Genomic DNA, 14,974 nt, shown 5'->3' with positions numbered 1-14,974 from the left:
ATTTTTATTTTTAGATTTTTACTTTCAAAAACTACGAGAGGTGGGGTAGAACCCTGAACTGGTTGCAATACTTTCATTTTCACAAGTAATGGTGGCCAGATGTGAAGTCTCGTAAACATTCTCACTTCTAGATGCGACGTAGCAGTGGTGACAGCTCAGCAGTCCATTACGGATCCTCACATCCGTTCCGGTGGTGGCGTCGCCCAGCTGCCCCTCACACAGACCACACTGAACACACATTCACTGAACGGTTAAATATCATGAATATTATATACAGTATGTATTGTCACCTTTCTAAAATAATGGCCAAAGTTGTTATTATTTTTTTTGGGGGGGGGGTTATTTTCAGAAAACAAAACAAATAAACAAAATACAGAATATATTATATTTATTAATACATTGAACCCACATGGATTTGTGTATTCACATATTTTTTAATAACCTATCCTCCGTTATTTGCTGAAAATCTCATTTGCTGGTTTTGAGTTCAGGCTAAAGCAATAAAAGTATTACTTTGGCCCTATTTAGTGGAAACTTGTTGTTATGTTTATTTCATTGATTGGGTTTTTTCGGGCGGGACGATGGACGACTGGTTAGAGCGTCAGCCTCACAGTTCTGAGGACCCGGGTTCAATCCCCGGCCCCGCCTGTGTGGAGTTTGCATGTTCTCCCCGTGCCTGCGTGGGTTTTCTCCGGGCACTCCGGTTTCCTCCCACATCCCAAAAAACATGCATAAATTGGAGACTCTAAATTGCCCGTAGGTGTGAGTGCGAATGGTTGTCTGTTTGAATGTGCCCTGCGATTGGATGGCAACCAGTTCAGGGTGTACCCCGCCTCCTGCCCGATGACAGCTGGGATAGGCTCCAGCATGCCTGCGACCCTAGTGAGGATAAGCGGCTCAGAAAATGGATGGATGGGTTTTTTCGTCTGGGTTGGAGATATTCTGTTTTACTGGCGGCCCTTAAATGCCCCTCGCCCACGTCGAAAGTGAAACCGAAAGTATGTTTCTACTCTCCCAATGCAGGTATACTAATAACCCGTGTAGTGTGCTTTGTTGTTACAATTTGCCTGTATTCGCTAACATTTATTATTGTGTGTAAATGCCAAAAGGCGAGTTTAATGACTTAGTACTGTTTGTGTAAAGTGCTAATGCGCATATTTGTTTTCCCATGCGTGATGTCGCATTAGTTTGTGCTAGCATGGTATCTAGGTTAGTATCCTAGCTAATACTATTGATGAGCCTCATGTGAAGGTTGTTTGGCTGTGTTGAATAATTTAACTACTGAATACAGTCGTTTCTGTACCATGGGTTCATGATTGTGTACATGCATGGAGTTGATGCTTTATGATGTGCTCTGTTTTAAGTGCTGTGCCGCCCTCTTGTGAGATCTATACATATATACAAACCCCTTCGGGGGTTGAGGGGCACCAATTACTGTATCTGCAGATTTTCAATATTCGCGGTACGGCTCCCCTCGCGAATATAGCAGGGGTTCACTGTAATGTCATTGCAGGGGTAGAATTACATGATCTGTTCAACTGAGCATGTGGGCAATTTTAGCAGCGGTGGGCAGCATCATGGAGAGATGATTTAGGCAAAAAAGAATCACTTTTGTCAAAAAAATTACTTTGGCCAATTTTTTTAGGAAAGTGATGATATATATGTATATATTGTTTTTCGTACCTTGAAACACTGCATGTGGAAGAACAGACCGAGCGTTTCGATGATCATTGCCGCTCCTTTTCCCAGAGGCTGAGAACAACCTGAGCATTGCCTCTTCCTGCTAATGCACCTATGCAACACATTTAATAAATGTAATTGTAATAAATACGTGTAAATGTAACCAAATAAAAAAACTGAAAGTGTGTACTTTTGGCCTACCTTGTACTTTATATACCTGATAATATATCACATTTTATACATGCGTTTGTTTTCTTACCTGCTGGGCGACGGAGGCAAAGGTGAGGACGGCTGCTGTGTTCCGGCAATACCATCATGGGAATCGCACCTGTTGCCCCAACCCAAATACAGTATGAGCCACTGAGAACTAGATTGTGCTAACTCTATTTTTGTCATTTTGCAGGAGACTGAGTTTAAGTTTAATGCAACAGTGGTCTAAATCCAAACAGCCGTCAAATCTATCAATAATTCAAGCTGCTTAATGCCACTCTCAGTTGAGGTTTGGTGTCAAACCAAACATAAAACATACTGAATTACACTTTGTGTATTTAAAACAGACAAACAACTGCTTAAAAAAAGATTAATGTTAATGGTAATTAGCATCTATGTTGCGGTGCTTTAACCATTTAAGCAAAAGACTGAACACAAATCAACAGCAACATGTAGAAAGACAATATAACAGTACTCACAGCCATATACTCTTTATTCTCTGCATAAGATGACACACACATTACAACATTTCTTTGGGGTCGGGAAGGCTGGAACGGATTAATGGCATTTCCGTTCATTTCAATGGAAAAAGGTGATTTGAGATATGAGTGTTTTGCGTTACAAATTTTATCACGGATCAAATTAAACTTGTATCTCAAGGCACCAAGGCTGCATGTCAAAATTGGAACTAAACATTGATTTTGACCAGTATCCATGTGAAACATTCTGTATGTTTGTTTTCTATTCACTACTGCACTTCAAAATGACAAAAATTGAGTTAGCCCACTCTGGTTCTCAACTCATATAATCAGTTTTAATGATTGTGTAAGTATGTACTAAACAGTTTAAAGATACCTTTTGACGCCATGTGGTTGGTTCGGTTGAGTGTTCCGGCCCAGAGAGGCCGTCTTCCACAATTCAGACTTCTTAGCTGGCTCGGTATCATAGACGGCATCTAAAAGAAAGCGCCACAAATTATAGCGCAACCTATATAGCCGTCATTAAATTGTTTTGTTTTTTCTTTGGCCTTTTTTATTATTATTATTTTTATTCCAAAAGAAAGAGCAAGACGTGTAAAGGGAAATGTTTTATTCTTTTGACGTAGGAATGTTACAGCAATTAGGGAAACTTGTTGGTAAACATAACAATCGGTGTGTTGAAGTCTCTTACCTTGGAAGAAGTGCAGCTTGGACGCATGCTGCTCTTCACTTCCTCTAGTGTCTTTGTGGCCATTCTGCTGCAAGGGTACAAGGTGGCTGACGGTTTCTTTGTCTCCAGGAGGTGGCGACGCGGTCCCCACGCAGGGTTTGAGGGGCGCTACAGTCTCCTCCAAGATCTTCCTCTCCTTGAGGAGCGAAGAAAGACAAAATTGTAAGTATAGAAAGATGTTTGAGCATTTATTTGATATCCTACTAGTGCGCTGAGGTCTACATGTCTTAGTAGGTGTTTCTTTTTGAAATTATTATTATTATTTGCTGCATCCAAATCCCTGCTGCATTTGCACTTTGCACACATTCATAAGTGCAATTTTTTGTAAAAAAATATTTTCTAACTTGTCTTATTGTATCTTATTTTCTTATTTTATTTATATTTCACAAGTCTTGAGACTTACTGGGCTAATCTGGGAAATGTCAAACATTAGTGGAAATTTTTTTACTAGTAAGACAAAGTCGTTCTGCTAGTGTGCCCTAGTCATTCTACTAGTGCGCAGAAATTTCATACTGTTGTGGGATAAATGTCACTGGTAAGACACTCATTTCACTAGTATGCCCTAGTTCTACTAATGCGCTGAAATTTCATACAGTAGCGGAAGGCAGTGGTGGAAAAAAATCTCCCTAGTAAGACAGTCATTCCACTAGTGCGCTCTAGTCATTCTACTACTATGCAGAAATGTCATACAGTAGTGTGAAAAATTTCACTAATAAGAAAAAGTCGTTCTACAAGTGTGCCCTAGTCATTCTACTAGTACGCAGATTTGTCATACAGTCGTGGAATTTTTTTTTAATATTAAGACAAAGTCGTTATACAGGTGTACCCTATTCATTCTACTAGTGCATAGATGTGTCATACAGTAGTGGAAGGCAGTTTTGGAAAAAAAACATTGCAGTAAGAGAGTCATTCTACGAGTGTGCCCTCGTCGTTCTATTACCGCATCGAATTGTCTTACTAGTGAGGACAAAGAGCATACGAGTACACTACCGATTCGGTGCACTAGTAGGCTGTGGAATGATTGCTCAAATGGCTTGCCATAACGAGGACCCTAACGTCGTCGGGAGGTTTTCTCCACGTGGGCGTACCTCTTCGTTGTGCTTGCGTTCTTCCTCCTGTACCTCCAGTTGAGCTTTCTCCCACTCCTTCTTCAGCTTCTCCTGTTCCTTATTGTACTGCTCCTTTAAGAAGCAAAACTTCACAGTTACCACACTAAAAAACTAACAAATGAAAAAAAAAACATACATACAATACATACTGTAACAGGTGCATGGGAATAAATTAGAATGTGGTAAAATAGTTTATTTCAATAGTTCAATTCAAACAGGCAAGCTATTTGACTATTTTCGTGAATAGTGCAATCTTATGAATATTACATAAGAAAGAAGCTAAATGATTTTTATACAGAAATGTCTGAATCGGCCTTGTGAAAAAATATTTGTGTAATCGTGTTTAATGTTGGTGAAGGTTTTGTGAATTCATTTCACATGATTTGGATCACGGTAGGTAGTGGTTTGCAAATGTGCCTCACATTTAAGAGGTTCTGGGTTTCAATCGTCACGTTCATCACATGCCTGTGTGGATTTTCTGCAGGTACTCCGGTACATTCCAAAAAAAACCCTACATTTTCCGTAGGTGTGAATGTGAGTGTGAATGCTTGCTTGTCTGTGTGTGCCCTGCTATTGGCTGGCAACCAGACCATGGTGTACCCCATTTGTGTCGCCAAAAGTAAGCTGGGATAGGCTCCAGTTCGCTGCAACTTTATTGAGGACAAGCGATATAAAAAAAAGGGATGGCCGGTATCACATTGCATCATGGTAGCTTTATATGCAATTGGTGACCACCAGTCCAGGGCGTACCCCGCTTCTCTTGCCAACATTTCGCTGTAACAGGCTCCTGCTCACCTGCCACCGAGATAGCACAAGCACTACAGAAAATGGATGGATAGCTGTACCTAATAAAGTGTCTCATGTGTTATGTTCCTGTTCAGTGGTGCATTGTTTTTTTTCAGTTGCCTAGGAGATCGCTGGTGGGTGTGGCCTCCTGTCACGCACCGGCAGGCAATGTCAATCAAGGGCAGTTAAAAACCCTGCGGTGTTGGAAAGGAGTCGTCGGATTATTGCTTTTGCTTGCTGCCATCGCTGTATTTCATCTCTCCGTGTTTTCCTGCCCATTAGTAAAACCAGTACTTTGTTGTGTTGTGAACACATCTGCTTGGAAGTACTTTCGCTATTCTGTCTATTGTTGATTTCCGTGTTTTTCTTATTGTACTCCTCTGTGTTATTGTCCGGCCTCCAGAGTGATTTTCAGTTATTTTTGTTTTATTTTTTGCTAATCACACGACGCCCTTGGCCCATTGTAATTTTACGTTTGCCTTGTTGTTCTTTCGTTTTCCTCTTTTTTCCATGTTCATACGTGCGCCTTTTGTTAATAAAAATATGAAATTAGTGTTGTCTGTGTTGGGTTCTCACCCACTTAACATACACTTGTAACACCATGAGTGTAAACACAATCTTGTATCATGGTAAACAATCAGGTAGTAACCATGGCAACAAACACAAAACACACACACACGAGCATTACTACCGGTGTACCTGTAGGAGGCGCTCCTGCTCCTGTTGCCACCTTTCCACACGCTTACGCTCCTCATTTGGGTCCCAGACCCAGTGATTAACACGCTTAGCCAAGTTCAACATGGGGGTCTCAATCTACCCCCATTCCCCACACACACATACACACACACACACACAATGTCGAGACAGCAAAAGGACAGAAAAAGAGGAAAGGTCAGAGGACAAGTGGAGACGAGGGGTAAACATGAGGTCCAATTGAAGGGTGAAGGAAAAGCAGAAGGAAAGAAAACAAGCTGATGAGAGTACTCACGCTCATGCTGCTCTCCTCTTGGCATTCTGTGGATGATAAACACACACGTGAGCTTGAAATCTGGGAATGAATGAATGATAAGGAAAACCCCTCAATCCCAGAATTATTTCACACTACCGAGTTGTACCTGTGACACTGGGACAATGTTCTTGTATGCTGGTTATTGAGGTCGATGATGACGCTGGCTGAGACTGTTGTTCCTCCGCTGCTTTCTCAACAGACGTACTTCCATTCACCTGAAAGTCAAAAGTTCTTTATACTGTGTTTGGATGGACAGATGGATGCTAACATTATGTGTGTATGTGATTGAACATACACAATGTGTATGCAGTGGTTCCTTGAGATACGAGTTTAATTATTCCGTAACCTCACTAGTAATTAAAAACTCAAATAATTTTTTTGCCCATTGAAATGAATGGAAATGGCATTATTCTGTTCCAGCCCCCCCCCCCCCAAAAAAAAAAAACATTGTTGAAATCTGTATTTTAATGAGGAAAAATAGCACTCCATAATATTGTACTTCATAAAAATCTACAATTTGACATAATTAGAATTTTATGGCTGCAACACATTCGAAAAAACCTGGGACAGGGTCATGTTTACCACTGTGTTACATCACCTTTTGTTCAATAAACGTTTGGGAACTGAGGACACTAATTGTTGAAGCTTTGTAGGTGGAATTCTTTCCCATTCTTGCTTGATGTACAGCTTCAGCTGTTCAGCAGTCCGGGGTCTCCGTTGTCGTATTTTACGCTTCATAATGCGCCACACATTTTCAATGGGAGACAGGTCTGGACTGCAGGCAGGTCAGTCTAGTACCCGGACTCTTTTACTACGAAGCCACGCTGTTGTAGCACGTGCAGAATGTGGTTAAGCATTGTCTTGCTGAAATAAGCGGGGGTGTCCATGAAAAAGACGTTGCTTGGATGGCAGCATATGTTTATCCAAAACCTGTATGTACGTTTCAGCATTAATGGTGCCTTCACAGATGTGTAAGTTACCCATGCCATTGGCACGAACACCAGCCCCATACCATCACAGATGCTGGCTTTTGAAATTTGCGTCCCTAACAGTCCGGATGGTTCTTTTCCTCCTTGGCCCGGAGGACACGACGTCCACAATTTCCAAAAACAATTTGAAATGTGGACTCATCGGACCACAGAACACTCTTCCACTTTACATCAGTCCATCTTAGATGAGCTCGGGCCCAGATAAGCCGGTGGCGTTTCTGGGTGTTGTTGATAAATGGCTTTTGCTTTGCATAGTAGAGTTTCAAGTTGTACTTACGGATGTAGCGCCGAACTGTTTTTACTGACATTGGTTTTCTGAAGTGTTCCTGAACCCATGTGGTGTTATCCTTTACACATTGATGTCGGTTTTTGATGTAGTGCCGCCTGAGGGATCAAAGGTCACGTGCATTCAATGTTGGTTTTCGGCCTTGCCGCTTATATGCAGTGATTTCTCCAGATTCTCTGAACCTTTTGATGATATTATGGACCGTAGATGATGAAATCCCTACATTCCTTGCAATTGTACGTTGAGGGACATTGTACTTAATCTGTTTGACTATTTTCTCACGTACTTGTTCACAAAGAGGTGAACATCGCCCCATCTTTGCTTGTGAATGACTGAGCAATTCAGAGAAGTTCCTTTTATACCCAATCATGGCACCCACCTGTTCCCAATTAGCCTGTTCACCTGTGGGATGTTCCAAACAGGTGTTTGATGAGCATTCCTCAACTTTCTCAGTCTTTTTTACCACCTGTCCCAGCTTTTTTGGAATGTGTTGCAGCCATAAAATTCTAAGTTAATGATTATTTGCTCCATTTTTTGTTTGAACATTAAATATCTTGTTTTTGTAGTGTATTCAATTAAATATAGGTTGAACATGATTTGCAAATCATTGTATTCTGTTTTTACTTATTTTGAACACAAAGTCCCAACTTTATTGGAATTAGGGTTGTATAATATATTATTATTTTATTTGTTACTAATTTATTTTCTTTTTTCTCTATTAAGTTATATTTAAAGTTGTGTTTTGGTAGTTAAATAAATACTAAGTTTTGAAATCAATGAATAATCATGTTTATTAATTTGTAATTTCAATATCAATCAAAATAATCCTGATCATCACTTTTTCCATAATCGCCCAGCTCTAACTTCCAGAGGTTTCCATGATTAAGTGTTGTTACCTGGCTGTGGCTGTTGTTCTCCAGGCCGTGTGGCTCCACCAACGTCTGAGTGAGTTCAGTGACGATGGTGGTCTTGGTGATACAGTTCCTCCCGCTGAAGAGCGAGCTGATGGTGGATGACGAGGAAGACGAGACGGATGACGAAGACGAGGAGGACGTCGCAGCATGGGGAGGAGGCGACCAGTCCCGTATCTCTGGCAGAGAGGAGGCCTCCATCTCCGCCTGTGTGACCAAGTTGTCTTTCTCTGACGGCGAATGCAGTGGCGAATTGTCTGTGTCGCCATTCACACGCACTAGACCGTCCATCTTAATGTGATACACACACAAACATGGCTGAGAAGTGGCTATGTTTGGCCACACCACAACACTGAGGCACCTTTGATCAAGGTGACAAATGATATCTGACTGAACACAGTCTCAGTCTTAGTTCTACTGGACCTAAGCGCTGCCTTTGATGCAGTTGACCGTGTGAATTTATTACATAGGGTTAGAACACTGGTTGATAATCTCTGGTACTGCTCTAAACTGGTTCAAGTCCTATCTAAAGGATTAACAATTAACAAATTTGTTGAATTTCTTAATTGTGTCTCAGACCAAATGGCTATGACCTGTGGACCTCCCCAGGGGTCAATCCTGGGAACCCTATTGTTCAAACTGTACATTCTTCCATTAGGCCAGCTAATACACAGCTATAACGTGTCTTACCACACCTATGCAGCTGACACTCAGATCTACGTATCACTGGTCAAAGTTAGAAACCTAGCGGTACAATTGGACTCAGACCTGAATTTTAACAGCCACATTAAAAAATAAAAACAATAGCATTTTACCATCTAAAACAGGTGTCAAAATCAAGGCCTGGGGCCAGATCCGGCCCGGCACATCATTTTTTGTGGCCTGCGAAAGCAAATCATGTGTGTCAACTTCCATGATTCTTGCCAAAATCTGTTCAAAATTTTTGAATAATATTCATATGTAATAAATAGTAATGAACTATTATAAGCATGTTTTGCCTCCAAACCCCTTTTACAGTTACTTGAAAAATAGTTGAACAAACCATTATCCTTGACTTCTAATTTCAAAACTAGTTATCCATCAATTTGTTGTCTGTGTGTAATATTATCATGAGGCGATTAAACATTGATATGGTTTTATGGCCCTCTAAGGAAAATCGTATCTACAATGTGGCCCGCGACAAAAATGAGTTTGACACCCCTGTGTTAGAGCCATATGAACCTTCTCGAACTCTGAGAACCACAGGTAGTGGTCTTCTTATGATGCACAGAGTTAGGACTACACACAGTGAGGCTGAGTTTCAGTTTTATCCATTTACCGAACTGCTTATTCTCACAAGGGTCGCACCTATGGACAATGATTATTTTTTTATGTTTTATGGAATTATTTTATCTGTAAATTATCTTGTAAATTTACATAGCTCTACAAATAAACTTGCTGTTGCTTATTTATTTACTCATCCATTCTTTAGTTGTATTTATTCTTTACGTTTGTATAAGTTTTATATTAAAAAATATATATAAAAAATCAAGACTGAGTTATGTCGTTTGTGTATTAGTAATATAGCTTTCTTGGGATGTAATATATAATAATAATAATAACATCCATCCATCCATTTTCTGAGCCGCTTCTCCTCACTAGGGTCGCAGGCGTGCTGGAGCCTATGCCAGCTGTCAACGGGCAGGAGGCAGGGTACACCCTAAACTGGTTTCCAGCCTATCGCAGGGCACATACAAACAAACAACCATTCACACTCACATTCACACCTACGGGCAATTTAGAGTCTCCAATTAATGCATGTTTTTGGGATATGGGAGGAAACCGGAGTGCCCGGAAAAAACCCACGCAGGCACGGGGAGAACATGCAAACTCCACACAGGCGGGACCGGGGATGACGCTCTAACCAGTCTTCCACCGTGCCGCCAATAACAATAACAATATAACTTAAATTTACATACAGTACAGTGCCTTTCAAGAGACCCAAGAACATGATATTTCCTCACCTTGATTCCATGTGAGCTGCGTGGCTGGCAGTAGGGCTTGGCAGCCAACAGGGGTACGGGTCGGGAATGTGGTGGTGGCGGCGAGGGAAGCGTGAGTGCAGGCTTTGCTGAGTGAGGCGGGGCAGGTTTGGGTTTTGGAGGTTTAGGTTGGGGTTTTGCATCCACTTTGGTCGCTGGTTCCGGTTTACTAGAAGATTGAGGAGGTGTGCTGTCTGAAGCCAGTGGATCTCTGGAGGAGGCGAGTGGCGTGAATGGATGTTTTTTACACAATGATGAGTAAAAATAGATACATTTGAATAAGCCTGTTTTGTGAATAATAGATCACTGTAATGCTTTGGTGCAGAAGTAATTGGTCTGCCACAGAGGTGCGTTTGCGTGCGTATTAATTTCCACATATTACGCTGCTTAGTCGGCTCATCGTTTCATTTATTGCATTACCCATGGCTTGAAGAGGTTTGAAAAAGTTTTAGAAGATGAAGTAACCTCAGTTCTTTGCTTTTACAAAGTATTAAAGTTTTTTTGTCTGATCAGGCGTGAGTGCAGTGTAATTCAGACTGCTGGGGCTTTGTTCATTCATGAACCTATTTGTGTTCTGTCCATAACGCAACATTTAGACAGTTGTTTGGCTGTTTTAAATACACAATGAGTAATTGTCTTTGTTTTATGTTTGGTTTGACAATAAACTTCAACTGAGAGTGGCAATAAACAGCTTGAAGCCTCTTTTTTGATGAATTGCTCAGTATTTGCTCCTTTTTTTTAGTGTACCGAGTTCCCTCCCACCATATAGCACTTGTATTATTATTATTATTTTATTTTTTTATTTAACCCTTATTTAACCAGGTAAGGCAATACCTCAAGTCTGTGCACACAAAAAAAAACCTTGGTGTTGAAATTGGCTTGAGTTTAGACACTACAGTACAGGAATGCGTAAATGCTCAAGGCTGGCAATTTGACCACATAAGAGATTTTGCTGAATATTTTTTATATATTATTCTAATTGTGAAAAAAATATGTTGTTTATTTCATAGTAAAACATGTATACCTACTTTTTCACCCCCCTGTGTAAGTCTTCACATGTCTTCTGCTGTGTTGATTCTGGCTCAGAGTCATCATGAACGGTTTTGTGCTTGTGGATGGCCTGGTTTAGGGTCGCGTCGGGGTTTGCGGTGGAGCGGGGTAACTTTAAGAAGTCCAGCGTGGCATCGCTGATGGTGAATCGGAGAGCGTAACGTTGCAGAACCCCGGCCGCTTCCTCTGGCGACGCCGCATTACGGTACGCCTCACACAGCTGTGCCTCTCGCCGCTCCCTGGGAACAAAAAGATGTATGTTTTCAGAGCCGTCAAGTCGTAAAAGTCCAAATTCTTTGAGGGGTTTTTCATTTCAGACGCTCAAAACATTCAGAGTTTCCACTGAGGAACTCACCAATTCCACAGGAATCTGCAAAAAAACAGACGGCACTGAACGCATCACTGGGAACGAGACATTCTCATGAAGAAAGCATGTCTCCTTAAAAGAAGTAAATACAAAAATAAATACAGGAAACCCTTTTTCCTGTGTTTACTACTTATTTACTTCTTTTAAGAGACAAGCTTTATCTGTGAGGAGACAACACCGCTGCGGCAAAGTGGAGACTATGGAGTCGAATCTGGTGTGTTTATTTTTTTTTTTTCATTTTTACCCGCTTATCCTCAAATATTACAATCTCATAGTGACAGTATCCTGTATTTACTCATTTAGTTTAATCCAAGAGGAGACGAAAGGCCACACTACAAAAAAGTGGAGACTGTGGAGCCTAATATCGCACAGCAACAGGATTAGGCAACATTGAGTGTGTGTCAAATTTGGTAATTTTTATTTGTGTATCATCAAGTGTTACAATCTAAATTGTGATAGCCTTTATCTGACAGGAGACTGAGGGCACCGCTACAGCAAAGTGGACACTGTGGAGTCTAATACCGCAACAGCGTTAGGTAACATTTAGCATGCGTATTTAATTTGGTCATTTTGCGTCGTGTCTCTTCAAATGTTACAATCTGAGAAACAGATTGTAAATACTTTTCTGTTTACTTCTTTAGTTTTAGCTGAGAGGAGACTGAGGGCACAGCCGCAGAAAAGAGGAGACAATGGAGTATAATATTGGACAGTAACACACTTAGCGGTGGAAAAGGAGTCTGAGAGCCTAAAAAAGTAAGAACTTTCCCCCCGATGCAATGCTTACTTTTCCTCCACAATCTCCTTGTAGGTCTTGATGCTCTTCCTCTTGTCTCCTCCCTCCCCATTCATCCTCTCCATCCTCTTCCTCTCCTCTTCCTTCTTGATCAGCTCCTGTGAGGCACAGCGGCGGCGGTTCTTCCAACGGGCCAAGTCCTGTAGCATGAATGCGTTGTCAAAATCCATCCATCCATCCATTTTCCGAGCCGCTTATCCTCACTAGGGTTGCAGGAGTGCTGGAGCCTAACCCAGCTATTATTGGGCAGGAGGCGGGGTACACCCTGAACTGGTCGCAGGGCACATACAAACAAACAACCATCCGCACTCACATTCACACCTACGGGCAATTTAGAGTCTTCAATTAACCAACCATGCATGTTTTTGGGATGTGGGAGGAAACCGGAGTACCCATAGAAAACCCATGCAGGCACGGGGAGAACATGCAAGCTCCACACAGGCGGGGCCGGGGATTGAACCCTGGTCATCAGAACTGTGAGGCAGACGCTCTAACCAGTCGTCCACCGTGTCGCCGCGTTGTCAAGATATGACCCAAAAAAAAATGTTTATTAAAGCCATGCTCAAAAACATTGGCACCCCAGGGGTGTCAATGTTTTTAGCCATGACTGTATTGTCTATTACATATGTACAGTATGTATATATTGCTCTAAAAAAAACATTATTTTGTTATTCTGGCCTTTAGCAAATAGAAATAATTTTGGTAATCCTAACTGACCTAAAACAAGAAAGGTTTAGTCTGATTTTTTTGTGAGACAGTCCGGGAAAAATAGTGTTACTGTATGTTTATTTTATACAGTCATGGCTAAATATATAAATATATCATTCGATAATTTTTTAGATGGGTGATGAAAAAAACTCCTAATAAGAGTGAAAATGTCCAAATATTTCATCAAATCGTTTTGTTTATCAAAACAAATGTGTAAGTGTCTGCAGGGCCACAAGATGTCTTTTTAAATAGCATTAATAAAAATCTGATCTCGATGGCATTTGGCTGCTATTTTTCCACAACTAGTTATGAAAAAAAAGTTCGATTTTTAAAAAAAAATGACAATTAAATAACTAGTAAGATTTTCAACAGTATGTTTTTCAAAAAAATGTATAAAAGGTGTAATATTAAACCGGTTCTCTTACACTTTGCCACTGGTCATCCTCATCTTGGAAGTTGTTGTACTGCTCGTGCATCCGCTCGTAACGTGACAGGCTGAGCGGCGGCGGCAAGTGTCCAGCTTCGTCCTGGTCCACCATGTCGCTCATGCTTGCACTCCTAAACGGGAAAGCCCACTCTTTTTTTTTTTAAAACACCTAGTACTGGCCAGTGGCCACCACTACACAAGTGTTAAGACAAGGCAAGCAATAAATGAATCGTGGAGCAAAAGAAACAACAAAACCGCAAACATCAAGAGTGTATTAATGGAGCACGATGAGAAAATTTGTATTAAATACAAAAAGAAAAAAATGACAATTATAAAAACGTTAGCAATGAATGGAAAAAGCAAACAGTTGGAAGCATGTTTGCTTAAGGGACCATAATACAGTGAAACCTCAAGTCGTTATTCAGCATTTAAGTTGATACTTTTTTTTAATGGTGTATATATTTATTTACGTTTTATTACCTACAGTGGTTAACTTAAGAAAGTAAAATAATGCGATTAGTTGGGGGCAACAATGTCGTTATCATTTTTTACCTTTTTTGTCATTAGGTAAAATTGAGTGTCTTTTAATTTTTTCATTAAAATTAAGTGTTCTATCATTCTTTACGTTTTTTGTCATTAAAGTTAAAACTGAGTGTTTTACCTCTTATTTTTACTTTTGTGTGACACTTAACAATGTAAAAAAAATTATGCGCAACACCATAAATTAGGGCGCAACACCATAATTTTGTTTTCTATCATTGTTTTTTTTTTCCAATTTGTATTATTAAAGTTAAAACAGAGTGTTTTATCATTGCTTTACATTTTTCTTCATTAAAGTTAAAACTGAGTGTTTTAGTGTTTTAAAAAGTTTTACATTATTAAAGTTAAAACTGAGCGTTTTATCGCTTTTACATTTTTTGTCATTTAAGTTAAAAGTGAGTGTTTTATCGTTTTTTGTTTTGCTTGTTTTTCGTCATTTAAGTTAAAACTGAGTCTTTCATTGTTTTTTTCTTTTCACACATTTAAGGGCATCACTGACTCTCCTGAGCACTATCCCATGATTATTCATAATTAAAGTTAATATTTTTAGTGTTTTTCACTAGTGTCAACAATGGTTAGCTTCCTTTTACACTTGTATGACTGTTAAAATGTGATTTAAAACGGCCTAATTCGGTTAATAAAGGTTTTATAAGTGTGACAGTTTGACTATTTCAACAATATTTCCATGATGTCCAAATGGGGAAGAAAACTCTTAAAAAGTGACGTCAGAGGTTGAACTGTATGAAAAAGTACTGATGTTATTGTTAGCATGCATAAAGTCGTCCAGATCCGCGTTGACAAACTTACTCGGGGTCCCCAGACATAAAAGCGACTCTGCGGTTCATCCTGGAAGGACAAAATACAGTGAAAAAGACGGGA

General features: G+C 40.2%; 1 protein-coding gene across 5 annotated transcripts in view; it reads right to left on the bottom strand.

Annotated features, from left to right (window-relative positions):
* limch1a (LIM and calponin homology domains 1a) overlaps positions 1-14,974 on the bottom strand; it is a 45,027-nt gene that overhangs the window by 3,018 nt on the left and 27,035 nt on the right. For 2 of the 5 annotated variants that reach the window (XM_061679654.1, XM_061679655.1), the window contains exons 10-24: positions 14,903-14,941; positions 13,554-13,686; positions 12,412-12,560; positions 11,239-11,499; positions 10,193-10,421; positions 8,175-8,480; positions 6,110-6,218; positions 5,983-6,008; positions 5,694-5,807; positions 4,188-4,280; positions 3,061-3,235; positions 2,746-2,845; positions 1,940-2,008; positions 1,684-1,792; positions 126-228 (exon numbers count right to left, since the gene is read on the bottom strand). In XM_061679654.1, the coding sequence (XP_061535638.1) occupies positions 126-228; positions 1,684-1,792; positions 1,940-2,008; positions 2,746-2,845; positions 3,061-3,235; positions 4,188-4,280; positions 5,694-5,807; positions 5,983-6,008; positions 6,110-6,218; positions 8,175-8,480; positions 10,193-10,421; positions 11,239-11,499; positions 12,412-12,560; positions 13,554-13,686; positions 14,903-14,941 (2,015 nt within the window). The remainder of the gene's footprint in view (positions 1-125; positions 229-1,683; positions 1,793-1,939; positions 2,009-2,745; positions 2,846-3,060; positions 3,236-4,187; positions 4,281-5,693; positions 5,808-5,982; positions 6,009-6,109; positions 6,219-8,174; positions 8,481-10,192; positions 10,422-11,238; positions 11,500-12,411; positions 12,561-13,553; positions 13,687-14,902; positions 14,942-14,974) is intronic. The other 3 variants (XM_061679657.1, XM_061679658.1, XM_061679656.1) reach the window with 3 other exon arrangements.

The sequence above is a fragment of the Phycodurus eques genome, chromosome 6, assembly GCF_024500275.1.
Source record: "Phycodurus eques isolate BA_2022a chromosome 6, UOR_Pequ_1.1, whole genome shotgun sequence".
Taxonomy (NCBI): domain Eukaryota; kingdom Metazoa; phylum Chordata; class Actinopteri; order Syngnathiformes; family Syngnathidae; genus Phycodurus; species Phycodurus eques.
This window is presented reverse-complemented; position numbering and strand designations above follow the sequence as displayed.